Here is a 22,093-nt window from a genome sequence, read left to right as displayed (position 1 = left end):
AGTTATGTTACATTGAAGGAAAGGACTTGGAAGATACTATGATGTACATACAAGTAGTTGAAAGTCCGATCTATCTCACTCTGACGAGGCCAGATATATCATATGCAGTAAACATGGTAAGTCGATTTATGCAGAATCCGAAGAAGCCTCATTTAGAAGCTATCTAGAGAATTCTTCGATATGTTCGAGGAACGATGAACTATGGTATCTTATACAAGAAATGAGAAAAGTGTGAGGTACGTGGATATTGTGATGCTGATTACGCTGGAGATCATGACACAAGACGTTCAACTACAGGTTATGTTTTTAGTCTTGGATCGGGACCTATATCGTGGTGCAGCAAAAGACAACCTACGGTGTCACTATCGAGTACTGAAGCAGAGTACAGTGCAGCAGCAACAACAGCTCAAGAATGTACATGGCTTATGCAACTTATGAAAGATCTTCATCAGCCAGTAGATTACTCGGTACAGTTATACTGCGACAACCAGTCAGCGATACACTTGACTGACAATCCAATGTTCCACGCTAGAATTAAACATGTCGAGGTGCATTATCATTTCGTACGAGAGAAATTCTTACGTGGAGACATTAAGATGCAGTATGTGAAGACTGATGACCAAGTTGCCGACATATTTACGAAAGGACTACACGGTGCAAAATTCGAACAGTTCAGAAAGAAACTTGAAAATGACAAGAAAAGACGAAATAATTGAAGTCGGTATTGAGGGGGAGTATTATAAAAGTCAAACCGACTTTAAAGATGGTAGAAAAATCTAGCTATATGCCAAATCTAGTAAAATCTAGATTGTCTAGATTATTTATAACATGTGGCTCAAATTGATTGATGCACCGACAATGACAAGTATAAATTAGATAGAGCAATGAGTGTAGTTTTTGAGGAAAGAAATCAAGAAAATACTAGAAAAATAGTGAGTGTATGCATGCCTAGTTAATAATTAATTGTATTAAAGTTATTTTAATTAATTCCTTCAATTATTTAACAGAAGATGGGAATGTAGTCATATAAATTTAACGGTGTTTAATTTTCCATCCGAGAGGCCCAAAAGTGCACATTTATTAAAACCATAGACCTAAATTTTTTCTATTTCATACTTAAGGAGTAAATGTGATCTTATCCAAAAACTTTAAGGGCAAATTTGCACCTTATCCCTAGAATAAATTACATCCATGATCTTGAATTTCGCTCTTACTTTCATTATGGCACCAACTTCAAAATCGAAGATTACGTCACTTGAACTTTGCATTTCAGATTCCAGGCCTTTCTGTTTCCTGTACATCAAAGAAACTTTTGAAACGCAAGCTGTGATGCGTTTCCGTACACCATTATCAAAGATTTCTCTTTCTAAATAATTCATTTATCTTTCCTAACCAAACAATACTCCAATGATGTCAAAACCAAAACATTTAAAAATTAAAATTGTCTAGAATATCATTTTCATCAGTTTTACAAGAGAGAGAGCTATTGCTATTAAGGTTGTCATTTTTTTTTTTTTTGAGAAATTAAGGTTGCATCTTACTCAACGGTATTAGCAAAATTCAAGAGTCATAATATCCCGTTTTAAAATTTAAGGCTATTAATGAAATTAAAAGAGATATAAGTGTAATTTACCCTATCTTTATAACCAAATTACATTATATTCCAATTTTTTTTGAAAAACTTTCCAATTACGTAATGAGTTTTATATTAAAAAATGTACTTTTTTTACCATAAAAAGAAAATCTGATTTGGGGATGCTTTTTAGAATAAATATCTAAAGAAATACAGTGACTTTCACGCAAATTCACGTAACAGACAACATGAACTCTAAAAATCATCCAATCATCCAACCCACTACTCATAAAATATCAAACAATATCCTTTCAATTTCAAAATTGCAATCAACATCTTACCTAACTCTCTCTCTCTATCTACCTTTCCCAACACTACACAACAAAAATATGAACAGATATATGCTTCCATTCATTTCAGCTACTCTGGATTTCACGGACAATCACAACTAAAGACGACTAAGGTTTTGTCCATTACTCTTTTTTCTCTATTTCCTATGCTTTTTGGAAAATTCTGTGCATTGCAATCGGATTCTGTGCTTTTTCTGTTAATGGGTTCTTGTTTTCCGATCTGATTGTATCAGTTTTGTTTTTGGATTGAAAAGGAAATAGAATAAGAAGTTCTGCTTAGAACATTGGATTTTGATTTTGATTTTGATTTCCCCTCATAAGATTGATATTTGTATGTTCTCAGGCTTGATGGAGAATGGTATCAAAGAAAATGGTGAAAAGGATTCTTCTACTACACAAAAGGTCTTCTTCTTTTTTAATTTGAATAAGGAAATTAGTTATGCATATAATACCTTGAAATCTGAAATCACTTTGGGGATTTCTGAAAGTGGATAAATCTTAATTCATTATGAATTAAGGGTCAATTTGCCCCATAAAACCAATTTAGCCCAAATCAAAGTTTAGATATCAACTCAGTCCCCGAAGTTGCTAATATTTGACAAATTAGTCCAAATTAGACAAATTTTTAGGTATTTAAATTGATTGTATTTAAGCTAATTTGTCAAATGTATTGCCAAATTCGGGGCTGAGTTGATATCTAAACTTGATTTGATATCTACACTTCGATTTAGACTAAATTAATCGTGTCTGCCAACTTTAGAGACCAAATTGACCCTTAATTCATTATTACTCAATGCTACTCTTTGCCATCTGCATTATTTTAAAATATCAGGGTATGGTCCAACATAATTTCACCATGATCACAAGTGCAGAAAAATGTCTCAACTTTAATTTGGCTGAATTGATGTCCTAATGAACATTGACACTTAAATGTTAACAAGAATATTGAAAATCATATTTGGAGTATGCACTCTTAAGTGTTTAGTATCAGACACCAAATTAGCAATCCCACAAGTAATTGGCAGTTTTTTTGTGAAATCTAATTGAGTACTCAGTAGTTTTTATGGTACAAATTGAAGTTTGATAGCCGTGGTGGATGTTTTCGTGTTTTGTTTTATCAGGTTGATGCAGGGAAACCTCCGTCATTGGCTTGGCATCGACAATTAAACAGCGACGGAAATGTACCTCACCGATTCACTTTGAAGTTTCGAGAAATAATGCATATGGTATGCCTTCAACTGGTCCTGTAAGATTAGTTGTTTTTGAAGAACACTTCATTTAGACCAGTGTATAGATCTTATTTAGTCCTTCATTTCTTGAAGTTTCCAATAGGGGTGCGGCTATGGCGTTATTCTAGGGAAGAAACTGCAAAAGGAAGAGTAATACATAATTTTTAAGTTAATATTTCATTTTGACATCTTTATTTGGGATTACCATTTGTGACCAAGTTTCTCTTGTTCAGCTTTCCATCTTTGACTTCGTCAAAAAGCATGTCGTTTCAGGTGATCAAGGGATTCCCTTAGGTGGCATTGGGTAAGTGTTCTACCCTTGTGTTGGAATTTCATTAATAAATAAGCTAGTTAGACTTCGACTTGGACACGATATTGAAGAATCATTCAATCGAAAAGCATATATGTTCATTAACTGATCAGTATCTCAACGAGCAGTAATGAGCCTACAATTATGTGATTAAATTTTGTTACATTAGCATTGAACTCAAGTATATTCATTTTTAGTGCAGGATGCATTGGAAGAAGCTACAGAGGCGAGTTTCAAGCTTTCAAATTGTTCCCGTTAATATGCGAAGAAAGTGCAGTTTTGGCAAATCAGTTTTCGGTAAGTTTCTGTTTGCATTATTTAATACTGATGCAAACTCATATTTCTTGTCTTGATTGTTGCAAATTATCATAATACTTATCTGTGTGCTATTACTTCTTTCAGGTTTTTGTTTCTCGTCCGAACGGCAAAAAGTTCTCTACTGTACTATGTCCAAGGAGATCAGAGATATCCAAGTAACTTGCCATTTTCTTTCTAGTATTTCTTTTAAATCTTAAAACTTTTATAAATTCGCTCAGGAAATGTAATATGCAGAGATCGAACGGGCCCAGGCATTGAATCCTGGGACTGGAATCTAAATGGGGAAAAGTCTACATACCATGCTTTATTTCCAAGGGCATGGACAACCTATGAAGGTACTATAATTTGCTTCAGCAATTAAGACTGAGGAGATAAAGTTGGAATTATTAAAATGTCGTGTAAACCAGGTGAACCAGACCCGGAACTTAAAATTGTTTCTCGTCAAATCTCACCATTCATTCCCCAAAACTACAAGGAAAGTAGTTTTCCCGTGTCAGCTTTTACATTCGTGGTAAGAAAAGGGCTCCTCGTGACTGTTTCCTTGTCAATATTAGTTCCTTGGTTCGGTGTAATTAATGAACATATATGCTTCTTTCAGGTATCTAATTATGGAAGCACTTCAGCAGATGTCACCTTGCTCTTTACATGGGCTGTAAGTTGAGAATCCTGCAGTTATCTTTCAGAAAAACGGTTCTGATTCGATTGCATCTTAAATAATGACTTCTGCAAAATATTACAAGCCTTTTCTGATCCTACTTCTAAAATTTGATCTTTCGGACTTCCCAGAATTCAGTTGGTGGAGTCTCGGGATTTTCCGGTGATCATATCAACTCAAAGTCAATGTAAGTAACTCATCTTGGATATTGTATATAGAAATGAGAATGCATCAATAGTTAAAAGAATTGACACAATCATTAGCTCTATTCAGGAAAGAAGACGGAGTGCACGTAGTTAATCTACACCACAAGTAAGTCCTTCCCCCGGATGATCTGTTGTCAGACCGTAGTTTTGAAGCTATATGTTGGAATTTCTAATGGAAAGTGCATCCTTCAGAACAGCTGATGGACATCCTCCACTCACTTTTTCTATTGCGGCACAAGAGACAGCTGATGTACATGTCTCCGAATGCCCCAGTTTCCTGATATCTGGTAATTCTAAGGGTGTCACAGCAAAAGATATGTGGGATGAAATTAAAAAGGTATCCCTAATTTCTGTTTATTTCATGTTTTCGGGTATAAGTTTACCTTGTTTGGTAGATATAGGAATGAGGAAATTATGAATGGACTAATATGCATACATTTGTCGATTTCTCTGGAACGTGATTTTTCTTTGGTCTTTTTTTTAGCACGGATCTTTTGACAACCTAGACTGTGAAAAAAGTTCACCTTCAGTACGAGGATCAATGATCGGAGCAGCAATAGCAGCTACTGTGAAAGTTCCTCCTGACTCCACTCGCACTGTAACATTTTCATTGGCGTGGGACTGCCCTGAAGTAACTTTTAGTGGAAGAAGTTATAACAGGTGGATTGGCCTTTTGCCTTGAAACTTTATGTTCTAACTTAGTTCATAAATTATGTTATTGTTTGTACTTACACGATACTCCAATTGCAGGCGCTATACGAAATTCTACGGCAATCTTGGTGATGCAGCTGCTGATATTGCACATGATGCAATTCTTGGTAATGTTTAGAACATTTAAATATGGATTTGGGAAACAAACTTCCATCCTCTTCTCTGATGTAATTAGAAACATCTTTATCTTCTTGGTTCCTTTCAATTTAGAGCATACACGTTGGGAAGCTGAGATCGAGGCATGGCAAAGACCGATTCTTGAAGACAAAAGATTTCCTGAATGGTGAGTGAGATAAGATAAGTTTTCTGTTTAAAGTATTTGACATCAAATTTCCAAAATAGTTGATTTGTTTCGCCTTTTAATGGTGTTAATAACGAAGGAATTTAAAGCAATAAATATTTTTTCTAGGTACCCCATCACTCTCTTCAATGAGCTTTATTATCTCACTGCAGGAGGAACAGTTTGGACAGGTATTTATGAGTAATTGTTTCCGGTAATTGCAGGAACCTAGTCTACTTGAATATCTAAAAACGACCCTTTTGCTTTGTGCAGATGGATCTCCTCCGATGCAAAGTCTTGCAGCCATTAGAGAAAGAAAGTTTTCTCTTGATAAGCCGAGGTCCGATTTGGGAAATGCGAACAATATAGGACATGGTAATGACACTGCTGTTGATATCCTAGAAAGGATGGCGTGTTTATATGAGCAAATGCATAATCCTGCAGCTTCCAAAGCTGCTTCCGGAACATATTTGCTTGAAAATGAAGATGAAAATATTGGTCAGTTCCTCTACCTTGAAGGTTCCGAATACCTCATGTGGAATACCTATGATGTTCATTTCTACTCGTCTTTTGCGCTCCTCATGCTGTTTCCAAAACTTGAACTCAGCATCCAAAGAGACTTTGCAGCAGCAGTAATGATGCATGATCCTACTCGGGTGAAAATTATGAGTGATGGAAAATGGGTACCGCGAAAAGTTCTTGGTGCTGTTCCGCACGATATTGGACTTAATGATCCGTGGTTCGAATTGAACTCTTATAACCTTTTCAGCACATCTAGCTGGAAGGACTTGAATTCTAAATTCGTTCTCCAGGTATACAGAGATGTAGTAGCTACTGGTGATAAAAGTTTTGCTCGAGCCGTTTGGCCATCAGTATATGTTGCTATGGCTTATATGGATCAGTTTGATAAGGATGGAGACGGGATGATTGAAAATGAGGGATTCCCTGACCAAACCTATGATGCATGGTCTGTTACTGGTGTGAGTTCATATTGTGGCGGACTTTGGGTGGCAGCTCTCCAGGCGGCTTCAGCCCTAGCAAACGAAGTGGGTGAGACAGCATCTTCCAATTACTTTTGGCTCAAGTATCAGAAGGCAAAAGCAGTATATAGCAAACTCTGGAACGGTTCCTACTTCAATTATGACAGCAGTGGTAACAGCTCTATTCAGGCTGATCAATTATGCGGGCAATGGTGAGAATGAAATAGTCCGAGTTTCTATTTTGTATATCCAGATTCAGTCTATATATTGATCTCATCTTACAGGTATGCTAGAGCATGTGGTCTTTGTCCGATAGTCGAGGAGGACCAGTTAAAGAGTGCGTTTGAAAAGATTTACAATTTCAATGTCTTAAAGGTGAAAGGTGGAACACGTGGAGCTGTAAACGGGATGTTACCGGATGGAAAGGTTGATATGTCAGCAATGCAATCAAGAGAGATATGGCCAGGTGTTACATATGCTCTTGCTGCTTCCATGATTCAAGAGGAAATGGGGGAAATGGCATTTAAGACGGCAGCTGGTGTTTACGAAGCGGCATGGTCCAAAGACGGTCTTGGGTAAGCTTGTTAGATGAAATAAGCTAGACACATGTTTATGCTGAAACTTACCGAACATTTTGATTTACTCATTATCTTTTGTCGATACAGATATTCGTTTCAAAATCCAGAAGCGTGGAATACAGATGACCAGTTTCGAGCACTTTGTTACATGCGACCATTGGCAATATGGGGAATGCAGTGGGCGTTATCGAAGCCAGAGCTCTTCAAGACGGAGATGAAACATGATTTGACTGATGACACTTTGTATCATAGGCAAAATGCAGCATTTTCAAAAGTTGCAAACATTCTTAAACTGCCAGATGACACTACTCATAAAAGCTTCTTTCAAATTGTTTTCGAGTCGACTTGTAAGAGGTTTCCATTTTAAAGCACGGAAAGTCAATTCTTGTGTATTGTGTGTAAAACTTATCTGGGTACATAAAAGATTCACAATCAAAAACAGTTTGTTTACAGCAGCAGATTTCAAACAATTATAACAAAAATGATCTCACGTAAAGCATCATCCTTTATAAACGTAGCCTAGACGGAAACTCAGGTGTCAACAGAGATAGTTGTGACTTGTGTGCATCGTGCTTACTCAAGTTAGTGCGATTACAGTTACTAACCTACGATGTGCCTTCTACTCCAACAAAATAGGTGCATCCGCTGTAACTTGGGAAGGTACTCCATCTGGGCCGAGTTTATTGCCTGTACGTCCACGTTTCTGTCCCCTAGCTGCATTTGATACTGAAGCAACTGATGGTGCCACACGAAACAACAATGGTTTTGTCGCCGGTGTATATAGCTGAGATTGATCAACCTCTATAGGAAGGCGTCGGTGAGCCAGTGTAGGCCGCCGTCTCCGAGTAGTTGGTTTATCTCCTTGTTCAAGTCCAGGCAACTGCACTGCTTCTGGTGCTCTCTGGGTTGAATTCGAATTAACACTTATTATACGTCTTTCCTCATCCAATGCACCAAGTATTCTTGCTGCTGTCTGGTGGATATCGGCCATACGATCGAGTGAAGCATTCACACCGCTATTGAGATATATTTGTTCAATCCCATCAACCTATAATTGAAAGCACAAAAATTAAATATACAGTTGGGGATCAAATTTAATTGGATGGCTAATTAGATACTCACCACTGCTCCAATTGCTGCACCCATCGGACTTATCCATCGCCTAGTTATCTTACGGTACCATGTCATGTATTCAGAATTGTACTGTAATCTATCCTGAGTCGGCTCACCATGTATTACTCGACTATGACGATCATCCCATAAGCTATTGTAAGATGCATGTTGGGTCAGCCAACTAAGCTCTTGGTTACCTCTCAAATCAATAGTGTGCAGTGCATCATCTTGATGAGGTTTTACCGGAATAGGCTGTTGTAAGCCAAATTGTCGCATCACTCGATCTGGTTGGTGCCATTCGACTATATGAAAACATATTAGTGGCACTACAGCACGCCATATTGCACGACCACTTGTACAGCATGGTGGTAACCTTGCAATAACATCATCTGCGTATGGTTGCCATATCATCTGCATAAAATAGGGAACGAAGAAAAACATTTACCGGAGGGACAGGATAGGATACGTAAAAAGCATCAGTAAACATTAGTTTCAAAGTATACCTGATCAGGGCCTTGACGATCAAGTGCGTACCGATATTGCTGGAGTACCTGTGTGGATACTTCATTAACTATCTTAGCATATCTCCACCTAATAAGAAATTTAAGGACATTGAGGAATTCGGACAACAACAATAAATTTCTAGTGTATTCGTATTTTTCTTACCGACATCCAAGAGGGGCTGGAGGCGAAAGTGGCTGCTGAGGTAAATTCTCCCTTGATATTGATGTAATATGAGGAAGTCTCTCGAGCGCCCACAGTTGCAAAAGAAATAGGGGGCCACTAATTTCCTTCGCGGTTGGATTTGTGGCACGACAAAGCTCCCTATACAACCATGCCAAACATGCGGCACCCCAGCTATATTGAGCCGCCTTTTGGAAGTCCTCAAACAAAGGTAGAAACATCAAATGAACACGAGATGAGGACTTGTTTGAAAATATAATCCCTCCAATGAGGCGCAACAGAAAGGCTCGGGCATAACATTGCACGGTGAAATCGTTAGCATCAGCAGGTAGCTCCTGAAATGCTTCTGCAAGCCAGCTAAGTTGCAACACAGATCCCCGAACAGAATCCTCTGGAGGAGTAACCCCTAACAACCTTAAACAAACGTCTCCCCAATCATGAGAGGCACAACCTGAAACAACCTGTCCGTCTACAGGTAATCCGGCTATTATGCCCACATCCTGAAGCGTGATTGTGCATTCACCCTCGGGAAGATGAAAAGTATGTGTTTCTGGTCTCCACCTCTCCACAAGTGCTGAGATCAATTGCCAATCCAATTGAATAAAGCCTAAACGCGCAACACCATAAAATCCGGCTTGTTCCAAGTAGGGCACAATCCGTGAATCAATTTCTCGAGTATGAGCAACGGAGCCAGCACGACGGCAATGTAAGACTGATTTCTCAACCTGAATGAACCCAAAAGGTCAGTGCATTAAAAAAACTCAAGCAAAGTAAAATTCAAAATTTTATAGCAAGATTTTGTTCGTTGTATATATATATATATATTTTTCCATTAACTTTACCTTGTCATGCCATACTGCCTCTGATCGATGAACTCGTTGCAATGTCAAGACACTAGTGTCAAGAGGCCCCGGTTGCATGTAATCTTCGGGATGCATTCGAGGAGTGACAGGCACACTTTCTTGCACCGAAGTATTTTGTCTAGGTTCTTGAGTGTTATTCTCTGTGTTATCTCTGGGAAGCCGTCCAAGAGTGAAGGGCACACTTTCTTGCACCGGAGTAGTACTTCGTCTAGGTTCTTGAGTATTATGCTCCGTGATATCTCTAGGATGGCTTTCTTGCACTGAAGTATTTTGTCTAGGTTCTTGAGTGTTATTCTCTATGGTATCTCTGGCAAGCCGTCCAAGAGTGAAGGGCACACTTTCTTGCACCGGAGTAGTAATTCGTCTAGGTTCTTGAGTATTATGCTCCGTGATATCTCTAGGATGAGGTCCAAGAGTGAAGGGTACACTTTCTTGCACTGGAGTAGAACTTCGTCTAGGTTCTCGAGTATTATGCTCTAAGTTTAAGTTATCTCTAGGATGCGGTCCAAGAGTGAAGGGCACACTTTCTTGCACCGGAGTAGTACTTTGTCTGCGGTTTCGAGTATCATACTCTGTGTAATCTCCGGAAAGCAGTCGAAGAGGGACGGGAACCCGTTCTTGCAGTGGAGGAGTATTTTGTCTGTGTTCTAGAGTATTATGCTCTGCGTAATCTCTGGGATTCAGTCGAGGAGGGAAGGGAACCCGTTCTTGCAATGGAGGACTAGTTTGTCTGCGTTCTCGAGTATTATGCTCCATGAAGCTAGCATCTTGCTCTAAGTCAATTTGAATAGTCTCTATATCAACATACATTTGTATACAAAACAATCCAGGAATTCCATCATAGCTGTCAAACATGAACTCAACTCCATCATCATCTTCAATTTCGAGCTGTGAAAAATTCGCGGAAGCTTGCGTTGAAACTGAAACTGGAAATCTATATACAACCTTACATACTTTCTTATTGAATTCAAGCTTCATTGCAGTAGAAATTTTATCTATCAACTGATTGTGATTAACTTTCCCTCTAAACTTCAAAAGTCTCGAGTTACCGCCTTCGTAATCAACACCACACGCACCCGTAATCATCTTTCCTCCCCAGTGAACTATGATATTTCTTGGCCTTGTCATGTTTCCAGAATACACCTAAAAGCATCCCAATTTTACCATCATTTTCAATACATTCAATCACATTTTAGTAACCAAAGTTTTGATGATATGATGCAACTGCAGCTATTCAAATCTACATGATTTATAATAATTAATAATTCCATATACAGCCACTGATCCTTGAAACTAAAATGGTATAATTATTATTAAGTTAAACATAATTGATAACATCCAGATTCGGAAAAGAAGTCTTCAATCGTCAGCAGATAGGTAAATACACAGAAGGTAAGAGATAGGAGGAATCCACAATAAGATGGAAGATTCGCCCCCAAAGGTCTTATTACATGAGACCCCGCATTCTTAAGAGATTCTCAAAAAAGATATGTACGTCCAGATCCGTGTGAAAGATTGACTAAAGGATACGCTAGAAGACAAGGAAAAGAAGGAAAGGATATATCACCTGAACGGTTATATAGAATCCAAAGGAAACGGTTAAACTTTCTAAGCCGTTATTCTTTCTAGAAAGAGGAATAATGACAATTAATAAGGGATAATGGCAATTCATGAGAGTAATGATGAAACCTAATTAAGCCAAGTTAAGGCAAGCACGTTGCATATTGGAGTACATGTAAGCTACAATGCACGGACACGGAAACAGATATGGACACCGAAACGGACACGGAAAACATTGTTTTTACAACATAACCTCCATAAAAATAGCCTAAAAATGAAAACACGGACATGGACACGAAAAGTAGCATGTAAGTTAAGGACACTCTCTAATTTCTTGTCAATATCAATTATTCTCAAATATCATTACTAACTTTATCATTGGAGGCGCCACGGCCCGAACCCAAATACGTCTCACAGTGAATTATCATCAACCAAGAAGTGCTGTTATCAATGATATTTGCAGCTAACTCCATTTTTCACACATCATATTTCATACTAAGAAGTGAAGCAGAGAAGATTTCAAGTTATATATCCTTTAAATAGCAGGATATTCAGAAAATTTCTGAACTTTCTTTCAGTCCATTTCAAGGTGTTCTTCAATTAAATATAATTATGATGAAAAAAAGCATAGATTAGCAACTAACAGACTCAAAACCCTAACATCAAACCCTAAAAGCCAAAGATAATTGAAACTTACCGGAGAGCCCCAGACAATGAAATCACCAAGGAAGCAACCGGAATCTTTTAGCCGGTTATAACAGGAAGAACTCAGAAGAGGGGAAGAAAACGACGGATAATAGGAAGGAAGTCGTCTGAGCTCATATGAATGTAAACGCGTCAGTATTTCTGACGCGTTCGGAAGCTTTATTTTATTTTTCAGAACCCAATGAGCTATGTCTGACAGGCGGGTCCCATATACGTCATGTACCTTACCTTTTCACTGCTCGATTATTCAGTTCAATTTCTGGATCCAAAGCCGCTTGCGGTATCTGGGTGCCCGACCCGTTTAGACTGGAACCGAACGTATAACAGTGCAGTGCCAATCCTCTTCACCTTCTTTCTTTTGCTGGTAGTGAAATCGCTACATTGCAACGGTGAATCTCTTAGAGGAAGGATGCAAGGCTCCACCGAGTCAGGATCCGAGTCCTTCAAACTCGGCCAGCGAATCCATTTATGCAGCGATCCTCGGAGAATCGGAACTGTCAAGTTCATTGGACCATTGCAGGGGTATTCAGGCACATGGATCGGGGTCGACTGGGATAACGGCGAAGGCAAGCACGACGGCTCCGTTAATGGTGTCCGCTACTTCCAAGCGAAAGCGGAACATTCCGGTTCCTTCGTCCGGTCTCAGAATCTGAGTTCAGGCATTTCGTTCGTGCAGGCTCTTTATACCAGATACAAAAGCGAGTCCACCAAAGAAGAGGAAGGTGCGGAATTACTCCTGATTTTGTTATCATTTTCTTTTTCTTCACAATTTGAGCACAAACTTTTCTTCTTGGGTCTCTGCAGATGAAATGTACGTGCTTTCAGCTAGCAATAAACGTGTATCTGTTGAACTTGTGGGTAAGGAAAAAGCTCAAGATAAAGTGAGTAGATTTGAAGAATTGAAGGGCGTTTCACTGCCATTTTTGGGTGTAAGCACTCCTGGTTCTCCAACTGATATCAGCACTTTGTTACCAAGTGAGTTCTGTTACTACTTGCCTTTTATCATTTGAGCATTTCAGTTTCAGTTTTCTTATAAATGTGTTAACCAACCATCATCAAGAGCAAGTAATTAAGTCAATGTTGATGCAATTATCTCAATAAGGACCACTGTTGTTAGAATCTTACAATTCTGGATTTGAATCTGATTCGATTCAATTCGGCTTTATTTCGAGCCGAAATCTAAATTATAACAGAATCTTATGATTCCCAATTCAAATCATACAATTCGACTCGATTCAGTTTTATTACGAGTCCGATCTTCATCACCATTCGTCAAAATCTTAAACAACACTAACTACTAAACTCACTCTCCTCTAGTCCCATTGTTATTTATCAAGTTATCAACTCAAACTAGCTTCATTCCATCATTATCAAGTTGACAACGAGGCAAAAAAAAAACAGAGTCAGAAATTCAAACTCTTCATCTCTACTAAGTTATTAAACAATCCTGGTGAATTAGTTTTATTAGGATTGCATTTACATTGGATTTGAATTTTAAGTACTTGGTTGATATGATTTCTTTTTTTGACATTAAAATTCTATTTCTAGACTAATATTTGATAATATTTTGAGTTCAGCATGGTAAATATTCTACTTTTTTATAATTTTATGAATTTGAACCGAATCTTACGATTCACGAGTCACGATTCACAAAATGAGGATTTCGATTCACGAGTCGAATCTCGATTTAACAACTATGATAAGAACACAATAGGATATGATTCTAGTTGGGGATATTGGTCGTTAATCATTGAAACATAGGAATGTACTTTGTGGATATGTTAGATATTTTTCTTTTGCAGTTATATATAGCACCATTGCTGTTGCAAGTATGCATTTGAAGTTTTGTAATGGTTCAGTGTTGTCTTTTAGATTTGAAGGAGCTAGACTTGACGGGAAATTTGCTTTCAGAATGGAAGGTACATTCCACCTCTTTGGAGTAACTCCCTATTAGGTTGATATACTCTGCCGTTAAAGAACTTCAAATAATCATTGTTTAAATTTGATAATGAATGTGTGTATTTATTGTTCTGAGTTCAAGGCCTGACTAGATTTTGGTGGTGAGATATGTTTATGTTCTCTACTTGTTTTAGTTGTCTTTCATTGTTTAGTAATTTGCTAGATGATGAAGAACCATACTATCTAATTTTAATTGAAACCTGCAGGATGTCGGTACCATATGCGAGCAGTTACCATCTCTTACAGCACTCAATTTATCAAGTAATTTAATGTCACCAAACATCACTGGGCTACCCCAACTGAAAAACATACGTGTATTAGTTTTAAACAATACTGGCATAAAATGGGCACAGGTAGACTGCTTATAATTTTCTTTGTTGTTATTATTATTATTATTATTATAAATTTATACTGTTTTAATTAAATTTGAAAGGCTAAATGTGATAGTTTTGACATTGCAGGTTGAAGTCCTTAATCATTTATTCCCAAGGATTGAGGAGCTACATCTGATGGCGAATAACATAGACACATTAACAGTAGGCACTTTTTGAATATCCTACTTTCTCAGTTACCTAGATTTCCAATATGGCTATGCTTGAATAGTATATGCTTATGGCATTGGCATGATTCACAACATACGCAATTTTTGGGTATGGCTACTGATTTCATGGGTGTTGTAAGAAGCTATGCAGTTGTGACAAATGATTATAAGAATTTAACTGATGATTTAATGATTTTCTAGGAAAAAGAGAAAGAAATTCATGGTGAAATAATCTCGAAGAAACAATGGAAGATAGTTCTGCAAACTATGATGATGATTATAGTGAAACTGAAAATCAAGTTACTGAAAGTTGAGAACATTTATAATTTTATAAAGATCATGTCCCATGATTATGGATAAAGGCCTTTCTGTGTTGGTCTTTGTCCAGACTAGTTTGTTAGCTTCTCATGACTTCATAAAGTAGCAATTTTTTTGAACTAGTGCATGCCATCCAAAATTGAAATGTGAAAGCGGATCTTGAATTGTAAAGAATTGGGCCTGATTAATGGTTAGAAAGTGAAAAATGGTCAAACTAATCCTGTAATGCAACAGTTGATGGATAATTGTACATTTAGATGAATGCCTATTAGAAAATATTACAAAGATGAAGAAAATGTCTGTTTTATAGATTTATGGGTCACTGTTCTTTCAGCTGGTGCCTTTCATTAATGGCATCTTATGCCTTCTACTTATTTATATGCTTAAAGGCATTCACCTCTATGTTTGAGGCTTAACCTATATTTATTATCCCTTTTTTCAAGTCAACATCTGCATCATTTGTTCAAGGATTTGAGTCTTTGCGGGTTCTGAATTTGGAATATAATTCTATAGCTGATTGGAATGAAATATTAAAGCTCTCCCTGTTAAAAAGGTGAGAAAGATAATTCTTTTATCTTAGATTTTTCACGTAATTATCAGCTTTTGTTTCATGAATTTTTTTTCCCTTATAATTGTTATCTGTGTTTTGCATTCAGTTTGGAGCAGCTACATTTGACCAAAAACTGTTTGAATCATATTTTTTACCCGGATGCTGAGACCATGCTCAAGTTACTCATGAGATCTGAATCTCATGAGGAAATACCCTTCCAAAGTTTGCGTTGCCTTCTTTTGGGTAATTAATCATATACTTCTCTCCCTTATTTATTATACCGCAACCTCTCTACATTTAAGTTTCTAATTTTTCTTTACATCTGCTTCAGGTAGTAATAATATCGAGGAGCTGGCCTCAATTGACTCGCTAAACTCATTTCCCAGATTGGTGGTAAGATGTATGATCCAAGTAATCTAGTGGTAGTTTATAACATACCATACATGAAAAGTGAAATCAACCCGTGAAGCTAGTAAATTTAATTAACTTCTCTGCGAGAAAGAATGTCCTTGAAATCAATTTGTAACTTTTATCCTAGTTTTGGCTTCATTTTGCTTGAAGATTGCTGATAGTTGATTAGATAACTTCAAATAACTCATGGAATTCATGGTCTTCTTTTCTTTATTTTGTCCTTGGCCTACAAAAGAACTGAGCTCGTTGGATGGACAGGTTGTACTCCCGATATTTGTTGGATATAGTATTTTTTCTTGTTTTATCCATTTTTTTCATTTCATCCAAAGGTTCTTCCACTTTTAATCATGAGTCATCTTTTTCAATTTTTTTTTTTTTTTATAAAAATAGACCAGTAAATTGAAAATACTGCTGAAACAATAGCCATGTTTGTTGACCCCCTAAGTCCGTTCATTTTTAAATTCACAAAAGTTATCAGTGAATAAAATCTAAGTGTATTTCTTTTTTCCCGTTCTGATTGTTGTTATTGAGAAGAGGTGGCAGTGTGATGAGCACTGGTTCTTTCTAAGAGTTCCAAATCTTATTATGTAACTGCTACAAGTTATAAACACAATAAGTAAAAACTTGGCTTAATACATCTTTAGCTCTCTGTACTTGTCTAAAAAAGTCAACTGCCCTCTGTACTTTGTAAAAGTTCTATTAACCCTCTGAAGTTGGTTAAATTGACCAATTGACTCTTTGAAAGGTACCTATTAGCCCCTTGAACTTTCTTAAAATGATCTATTGGCCCTCTGAACTTGCTTAAAGTGTACACATTTTAACTTTTCCAAAATTTATACTTACTCCGCCAAATGGATTTTAGGGGGTTAATAGGTTACTTTAAACAAGTTGAGGGGTAGATTGAACATTTCAAAAGTATAAGGGGAAAATTGACTTTTTTGGACAAGTACATGGGGCTAGGGATGTATTAAGCCTAAAAACTTTATTTTCTTGTGTAATCATTAATCATGTGGGTGACAAATAAGCATTCAGAATATGATATTTGATTATTCAGATGTGAAATGCCTTTCGCCACATTCTACTTTCTCTTCTCATTCATTTTGTTTCTTGAATCTAGGATGTAAGACTATCTGACAATCCAGTAGCTGATACTGGAAAAGGTGGTATCCCGAGATTTGTTCTAATTGCACGGTTGTCAAAAGTTGAAATACTGAATGGAAGTGAGGTAACTCCCAAAGATCATAACATCTATTTGATTTTACTTTAAGAGGCTTTTGTGAATTTGATCTAATGTACCTATCAGGTGAGCCCTCGTGAAAGGAGGGACTCTGAGATCCGGTATGTACCTTATCAAGCCATTTTATTATCTCAGTGTAATGAATATCATCTCTCATTGTCATCTTCAATCTTATTTAAGTTATTTACTTCCTCTTTTGGATATTTCTTGCAGATACGTCCGCTTAGTTATGTCAAAATTACATAATAATCCTGATGAAATTAAAGAGCTGCATCCCAGGTAATCATTGATCTGTGAATCTATCATCCTGTTAATTGTTGCCAATTCTTATTTCAGATGGTGATTCAAACTTACTGCCTTAGACTATTAAATTATTAATCCTTGCAGCGATTTCCAGACCTACAATTTTGCTTTTGATTAGTAATTTCAAAGGTTAATGCTTCTTGATTTGTAGGATATCATAGTATTCACCTCTTTTGTCAATAGCATAGGAAACCTACTTCTAGGATTCTTGTAGTGTACTGTTTCTCCGTTCATAATTTAATAGGACAGTATATTCTTGACTTTACTAGTGATGATTCTCCCTTTTCACATCTTTTTCAACAACTAGGGATTCTTATGGTCTTAGAAATATGCCTTATGTGAACATTCAAGTTCTTCTTAGCAGCATATTCTGATTTTGGGAATTGACAAGCAGAGAAAGTCAACTTTTGGTTCACTTTCCGCTGCTAAGGATTATACCTGGGCCATTGACTTGGTTTACAAACAAAATGTATTAGAGAATCAATCGTATATGGTAGAACGAAAAAGGTCATGATGGAGATCATATTAAGGACAGGAATGAAATAGAAGGGGCATGTGGCTATATCTTGGGATTGATGTGAATGTTAGGCTAGTGGTTGTCTATCAGTTCCATTGAAGCACATCAGAGCTTATCACTTATCAGCTAGGGTGCAACTTATGTCAAGTAATTGACTAAGTATTTCTGTAAGCTGTTTAGAATCTCAGAGCTGCTACATGTGAAAAAATGGCTGAATTTCCTATTGGCATTTTATTATGTTTTCTCGGGATAAGAGCCAAATTTGACTCTAACGTTTTCGGTGGAGTGCAGATTTGGTCCTAACCATGAAATTGTCCAAATTTAACCCTAACGTTTCCAAGCAAGTCCAATTTTAGCCCTAAGTTATTGAAATTTTGAAAAGACTGGTTCAACTATTATTTAACTGTCACATCAGACATTCCAAACATCAATTATGTCTAACATATTTAATGTGTCACTAACACATTTACAAATAATTTGTTAAAATGCTAACAACTAAGTCTGACACGTACAAGTTAATCAGATTTTTTTTTGTCAAGTGTTTAAAATGTTTACTGTGTTATTAATATGGTTATAAATAACCAACCAAAATGTACGAAACTGCTTCAGTTTATCGACAAACTTGTTTGGAATGTCTGATGTGGCTAAATTTGATCTTGCTTGGAAGCATTAGGCTTAAATTTGCATAATTTCATATGTTAGGGCTGAATTTGCACAATTGATCTTTAAAAACGTATCCGTATCCCTTAAAAACGTTAGGGTCAAATTTGATCCGTATCCCTTGTTTCTCAGTATTGGATTATTATAAACAGTTGACTGTTGGCATATGCAGTCTTCATTTTAGGGAGGACTATATTTCGATTCTAGGCTCCTTATTATGTACCATCATAACTGTTCTAAAACCTGCAAAGGAGTAAAATGTGCGGCAGCACCGACAAAGTGCACCATTTTATTTTTTGATAGGAACTTACTGTTTATTATTGATTCAGCAATAACATCCTTCCTGCTTATTATAGTCTTAATCTGGTTATAGGTTTGCTGAGCTTAAGGCTTTCCATGGCATTGACGATGAAAGGACATCTTTAGGAACATCAGGCCCTCAGAAAATGGCTTCTGGACTTATATGTATGCACAAATAGATTTTCCTCATCATTTTGTTTTATAGATTTGCAATATTTGTACTTAAAACATTATGATAAAAAAAATGCAGCTATCACTATGAAATGTGTGGGCGCATCTATTGGTGAGAAACCGCCTTTGACAAAGAAATTGCCTGCAACTACAACGGTGATGTTTATTCTCCTGTAAGTTAAACCATGTATAGCTGGATATTCTTTAACCATCTATTCAAGTTCTTATTTCATTTTAGGTTGGCAAGCTAAAACAACTTTGTGAAAGCTTTTTCAAACTGAAGTCGATCAAGCCAAAACTATTCTTCCAGGAAGAGGTTTGTCTTCGTCATTTAATTCTGATCATTGACTAATACTCCCATTTTGCAGTAGTTATCATTAGTTGTTGTTTTACAAAAACAAGCAGGATTTTGATAGTTTTTTTTCCAAGTTTGTCTTTGTAGTTAATGTTGATTATACAATAAAATTAAGCAAGTTTTTCATATTCCAAGAAGTAATTATTAGGATATTTTAATAAAGAAACACTATATAATTAACACATTTTAGTCAAATTCGTAATCTATGTGCGAAAACCTTAAAAGACAACCATTGCGAAAATGATGAAGAGTATTTATTATTATCATTCATTCACATGTGGTAGGTTTTCGTTGCGATTCATCATTTGCATAGAGTCTATATTTCATTAAGAATTGAAAGCAGTATATCAACCCTTTATAGGGAAAGCTGTGAAGTTGTACTTTGCTGTAAGATAGAACTCGCATAGCTCAGCTCTTATTAATTTTGCTTAGCATTACTTGGTTACTCTTCGGGTTTTATATTTTTAGGAAAACCTATTCCCTAACTCCCTAAAGCGAGGAATAGAATCATTTAATCTTTCAGTTGTCTTCTCATTTAGGTTCTGTTCTTCTGTAACTAACATGAGACTGGAAACATTTTAACTTGAAAAAAAAAAAATATAGGACCTAATACAGTTGCTCTGCAGAAAATATTTTAATTCTTCCTTTATAACTTTGTGTTTGAAGTTTCAATTCACAACTAAGAAATGAATCATCTTTTTATTCGTTTTCTTTATCCAATATTGTCGGTAATTTGCAGGGTTCACCTCTACCTATATTACTGGATGATGAAATGGCAACTTTGATGGACATTGGAATCGTTGATGAGTCAACCATTCTCGTGGATGAGGAGAATTGACACATGTAGTTGAAAATGAGCTCATCATAACCATCTACTGCAACGTTTTGAACACCGATACAGATAATCCTCTATATGTTTTAACTGCAATTTCTATTTTTCATGGATGCTGTTGTTGATCCATTAAACATATATTCACATTTCTCTCATCATCTGCAAAGATAGTTAATGGTAGAACTGAAGTTCTTCTGACACGAGCAAATTTTCCAAAACCAGCTCAGGAGTCAAGACCAGTTTTTATTCGCTTCTGATAAGTTTCGAGCTGCTATTTCCCGTCGATAGACTCCGATTTGTATGATGAGTTACTTGTACAAGGGAAGTGACTGTCTGAGGCGATTTTTGCTGCACTTTTTATTTGAGGAGATGTAATATTTCATGGAATCTTGAACTCCATTTCCCTAAATTTCTCTATTAACATTGACGAGGTTGTGAAATCATTTAGACAGCCTAATTTTTTTACATGCTCCTTTGAATTAGGAATTGCTAAAGAATACCTGTTAGTATGGGATGTGATGACAAACTGGTAGTCTAGGCAACAAGAAAGGGCAAAAGAAAAATAATTCTGGACCGAAAACCTCAAAAGGCGGTCAAGGAAAAAGGAGAGATAACGATTAAACAATGAGATTTCAAAAGGCTGAATTGAAATCCTTAAAGAGCGGTTTAGGCAAAAAGAGAGAAAGAGAAGAGAGATACTGCTAAATAAAAAAGAGTAAACAATTATAAGGTTTTTATGTTTTTACTTAACATACTAGTAAGTCTATCATATTATTATAAATTCTTTAAGTTTTATTTTCAACAACTCTTTAGTCCTCTATTTGTTTTTATAAATGAAAGTCCAAAATTACCTCTAGTTATTGCATAAAATTTTTATCTTTTAATTTCAAATTTAATCTAATTACTTTTAATGAAGTTTTTGAAGTACATATACATTGAAATTAATATACTTGAAATTTTCTATTATTAATTTTTTTAAGTTGTAATTATTTTTTTTTATTTTTTAATATAATATCCCTTGACTAATATATTTTTTTTTTTGGTTCGATCCCTTGACTAATATTAAATATTATTATAAAAATTTTATGATTTTTTAAAAATTATATATTTTTTCCTTTATTCGTAAAATTTATTAAAGTTGTAAAAAATACTTTTTACAATTATAGTCTTACTTCTATTTTAATAATTTTTGAATAATTTTCATTTATTTTTTAGTCAATAAATTTTATGTTACTAAATTAAAGTTATATAATTATATAAAAAAAAATGGCGACTCGCCAATTTTTTTTAACAAGAGGCCGCTCCTAAGACTCGAACCCGTGACCTTTCGTTCACACGACAACAACATTTACCGTTGTGTCAAGACTTGCCCTCAAAGTTATATAATTATATAAAAATTAATAAATCAATTACTTTATTGGAAAGGTTGTGAATATATAGGAAAAAGAGAAAAAAATATATAAAATGGGAAAAATAGATATTTTATTATTAAAACATAAAGTAAAGGATAGTTTTGGTATTTGAAAATTTATTTAGTATAGTTTGACCATTGACTCAAGCATAAGGATTAAAGAGTTAACAAAAACAAAACCAGGAGGACTATATAACTATTTCTAAAAACAGAGGGACTAAGTAGTATATATTAGGTAAAAACACAAGGACCTTATAATTATTTACCCAATAAAAAGGCTTAATACATCGGTATTAAATCCTTAAATCTATAAAACCTCTATGAAAATGTACCAAATAAAAAGTTAATTTATTTTAAAGACTTAAAATCAGGAATTAAGCTTTTATTTTTTAAGTTTCGATTTTTTTACAGAT

General features: G+C 35.8%; 3 protein-coding genes across 5 annotated transcripts; 2 read left to right on the top strand and 1 right to left on the bottom strand.

Annotated features, from left to right (window-relative positions):
• The first annotated feature begins 1,879 nt into the window (after window positions 1–1,879).
• LOC136235191 (uncharacterized) lies at window positions 1,880–7,642 on the top strand. Of its 2 annotated transcripts, XM_066024747.1 has the most exons (20): window positions 1,880–2,036; window positions 2,267–2,325; window positions 3,045–3,149; window positions 3,246–3,302; window positions 3,386–3,456; window positions 3,660–3,759; window positions 3,865–3,935; window positions 4,015–4,115; window positions 4,188–4,291; window positions 4,379–4,432; window positions 4,567–4,622; window positions 4,709–4,747; window positions 4,834–4,978; window positions 5,126–5,301; window positions 5,392–5,459; window positions 5,563–5,635; window positions 5,762–5,823; window positions 5,906–6,824; window positions 6,897–7,187; window positions 7,278–7,642. In XM_066024747.1, exons 2-20 carry the CDS (start codon window positions 2,272–2,274, stop codon window positions 7,555–7,557), a joined length of 2,826 nt encoding a protein of 941 aa, XP_065880819.1. In that variant the 5' UTR covers window positions 1,880–2,036; window positions 2,267–2,271; the 3' UTR covers window positions 7,558–7,642. The 2 variants fall into 2 exon arrangements, with proteins under 2 accessions (XP_065880819.1, XP_065880820.1); XM_066024748.1 differs by lacking the exons at window positions 1,880–2,036; window positions 2,267–2,325; window positions 3,045–3,149; window positions 3,246–3,302; window positions 3,386–3,456 and having other exon boundaries at window positions 3,689–3,759; window positions 4,699–4,747.
• Window positions 7,643–7,737: 95 nt separating this feature from the next.
• Window positions 7,738–12,317, bottom strand: LOC136235192 (serine/threonine-protein phosphatase 7 long form homolog). The gene is made up of 6 exons (XM_066024749.1): window positions 12,108–12,317; window positions 9,830–10,993; window positions 8,970–9,712; window positions 8,807–8,894; window positions 8,313–8,714; window positions 7,738–8,238 (listed from the first exon to the last, which is right to left on the bottom strand). Exons 2-6 carry the CDS (start codon window positions 10,976–10,978, stop codon window positions 7,810–7,812), a joined length of 2,811 nt encoding a protein of 936 aa, XP_065880821.1. The 5' UTR covers window positions 10,979–10,993; window positions 12,108–12,317; the 3' UTR covers window positions 7,738–7,809.
• Window positions 12,317–20,734, top strand: LOC136235193 (tubulin-folding cofactor E). Of its 2 annotated transcripts, none has more exons than XR_010691711.1 (15): window positions 12,317–12,837; window positions 12,920–13,090; window positions 13,988–14,034; window positions 14,281–14,427; window positions 14,536–14,610; window positions 15,377–15,486; window positions 15,590–15,726; window positions 15,815–15,876; window positions 17,012–17,119; window positions 17,198–17,232; window positions 17,345–17,410; window positions 18,985–19,076; window positions 19,162–19,255; window positions 19,321–19,398; window positions 20,177–20,734. XR_010691711.1 is itself a non-coding variant. In XM_066024750.1 (15 exons), exons 1-15 carry the CDS (start codon window positions 12,333–12,335, stop codon window positions 20,273–20,275), a joined length of 1,809 nt encoding a protein of 602 aa, XP_065880822.1. In that variant the 5' UTR covers window positions 12,317–12,332; the 3' UTR covers window positions 20,276–20,734. The 2 variants fall into 2 exon arrangements, 1 of the variants encoding a protein (XP_065880822.1); XM_066024750.1 differs by having other exon boundaries at window positions 19,162–19,238.
• Window positions 20,735–22,093: the final 1,359 nt, after the last annotated feature.

The sequence above is a fragment of the Euphorbia lathyris genome, chromosome 7 (genome assembly GCF_963576675.1).
Source record: "Euphorbia lathyris chromosome 7, ddEupLath1.1, whole genome shotgun sequence".
In the NCBI taxonomy this organism is placed as follows: Eukaryota; Viridiplantae; Streptophyta; class Magnoliopsida; order Malpighiales; family Euphorbiaceae; genus Euphorbia; species Euphorbia lathyris.
This window is presented reverse-complemented; position numbering and strand designations above follow the sequence as displayed.

What these genes read in the sequence shown, in the direction of transcription:
- LOC136235191 (XM_066024747.1), top strand. Translation starts at nt 2,272, where the DNA reads ATGGAGAATGGTATCAAAGAAAATGGTGAAAAGGATTCTTCTACTACA. An exon ending in AGTGGAAGAAGTTATAACAG is followed by an intron (nt 5,302 to 5,391) that starts GTGGATTGGCCT and finishes CTCCAATTGCAG; the next exon opens with GCGCTATACGAAATTCTACG. An exon ending in GACAAAAGATTTCCTGAATG is followed by an intron (nt 5,636 to 5,761) that starts GTGAGTGAGATA and finishes TATTTTTTCTAG; the next exon opens with GTACCCCATCACTCTCTTCA.
- LOC136235192 (XM_066024749.1), bottom strand. Translation starts at nt 10,978, where the DNA reads ATGACAAGGCCAAGAAATATCATAGTTCACTGGGGAGGAAAGATGATT. An exon ending in AGGCAGTATGGCATGACAAG is followed by an intron (nt 9,713 to 9,829) that starts GTAAAGTTAATG and finishes GGGTTCATTCAG; the next exon opens with GTTGAGAAATCAGTCTTACA. An exon ending in CCAGCCCCTCTTGGATGTCG is followed by an intron (nt 8,895 to 8,969) that starts GTAAGAAAAATA and finishes ATTTCTTATTAG; the next exon opens with GTGGAGATATGCTAAGATAG.
- LOC136235193 (XM_066024750.1), top strand. Translation starts at nt 12,333, where the DNA reads ATGTACCTTACCTTTTCACTGCTCGATTATTCAGTTCAATTTCTGGAT. An exon ending in TATCAGCACTTTGTTACCAA is followed by an intron (nt 13,091 to 13,987) that starts GTGAGTTCTGTT and finishes GTTGTCTTTTAG; the next exon opens with ATTTGAAGGAGCTAGACTTG. An exon ending in ATTTGCTTTCAGAATGGAAG is followed by an intron (nt 14,035 to 14,280) that starts GTACATTCCACC and finishes TGAAACCTGCAG; the next exon opens with GATGTCGGTACCATATGCGA.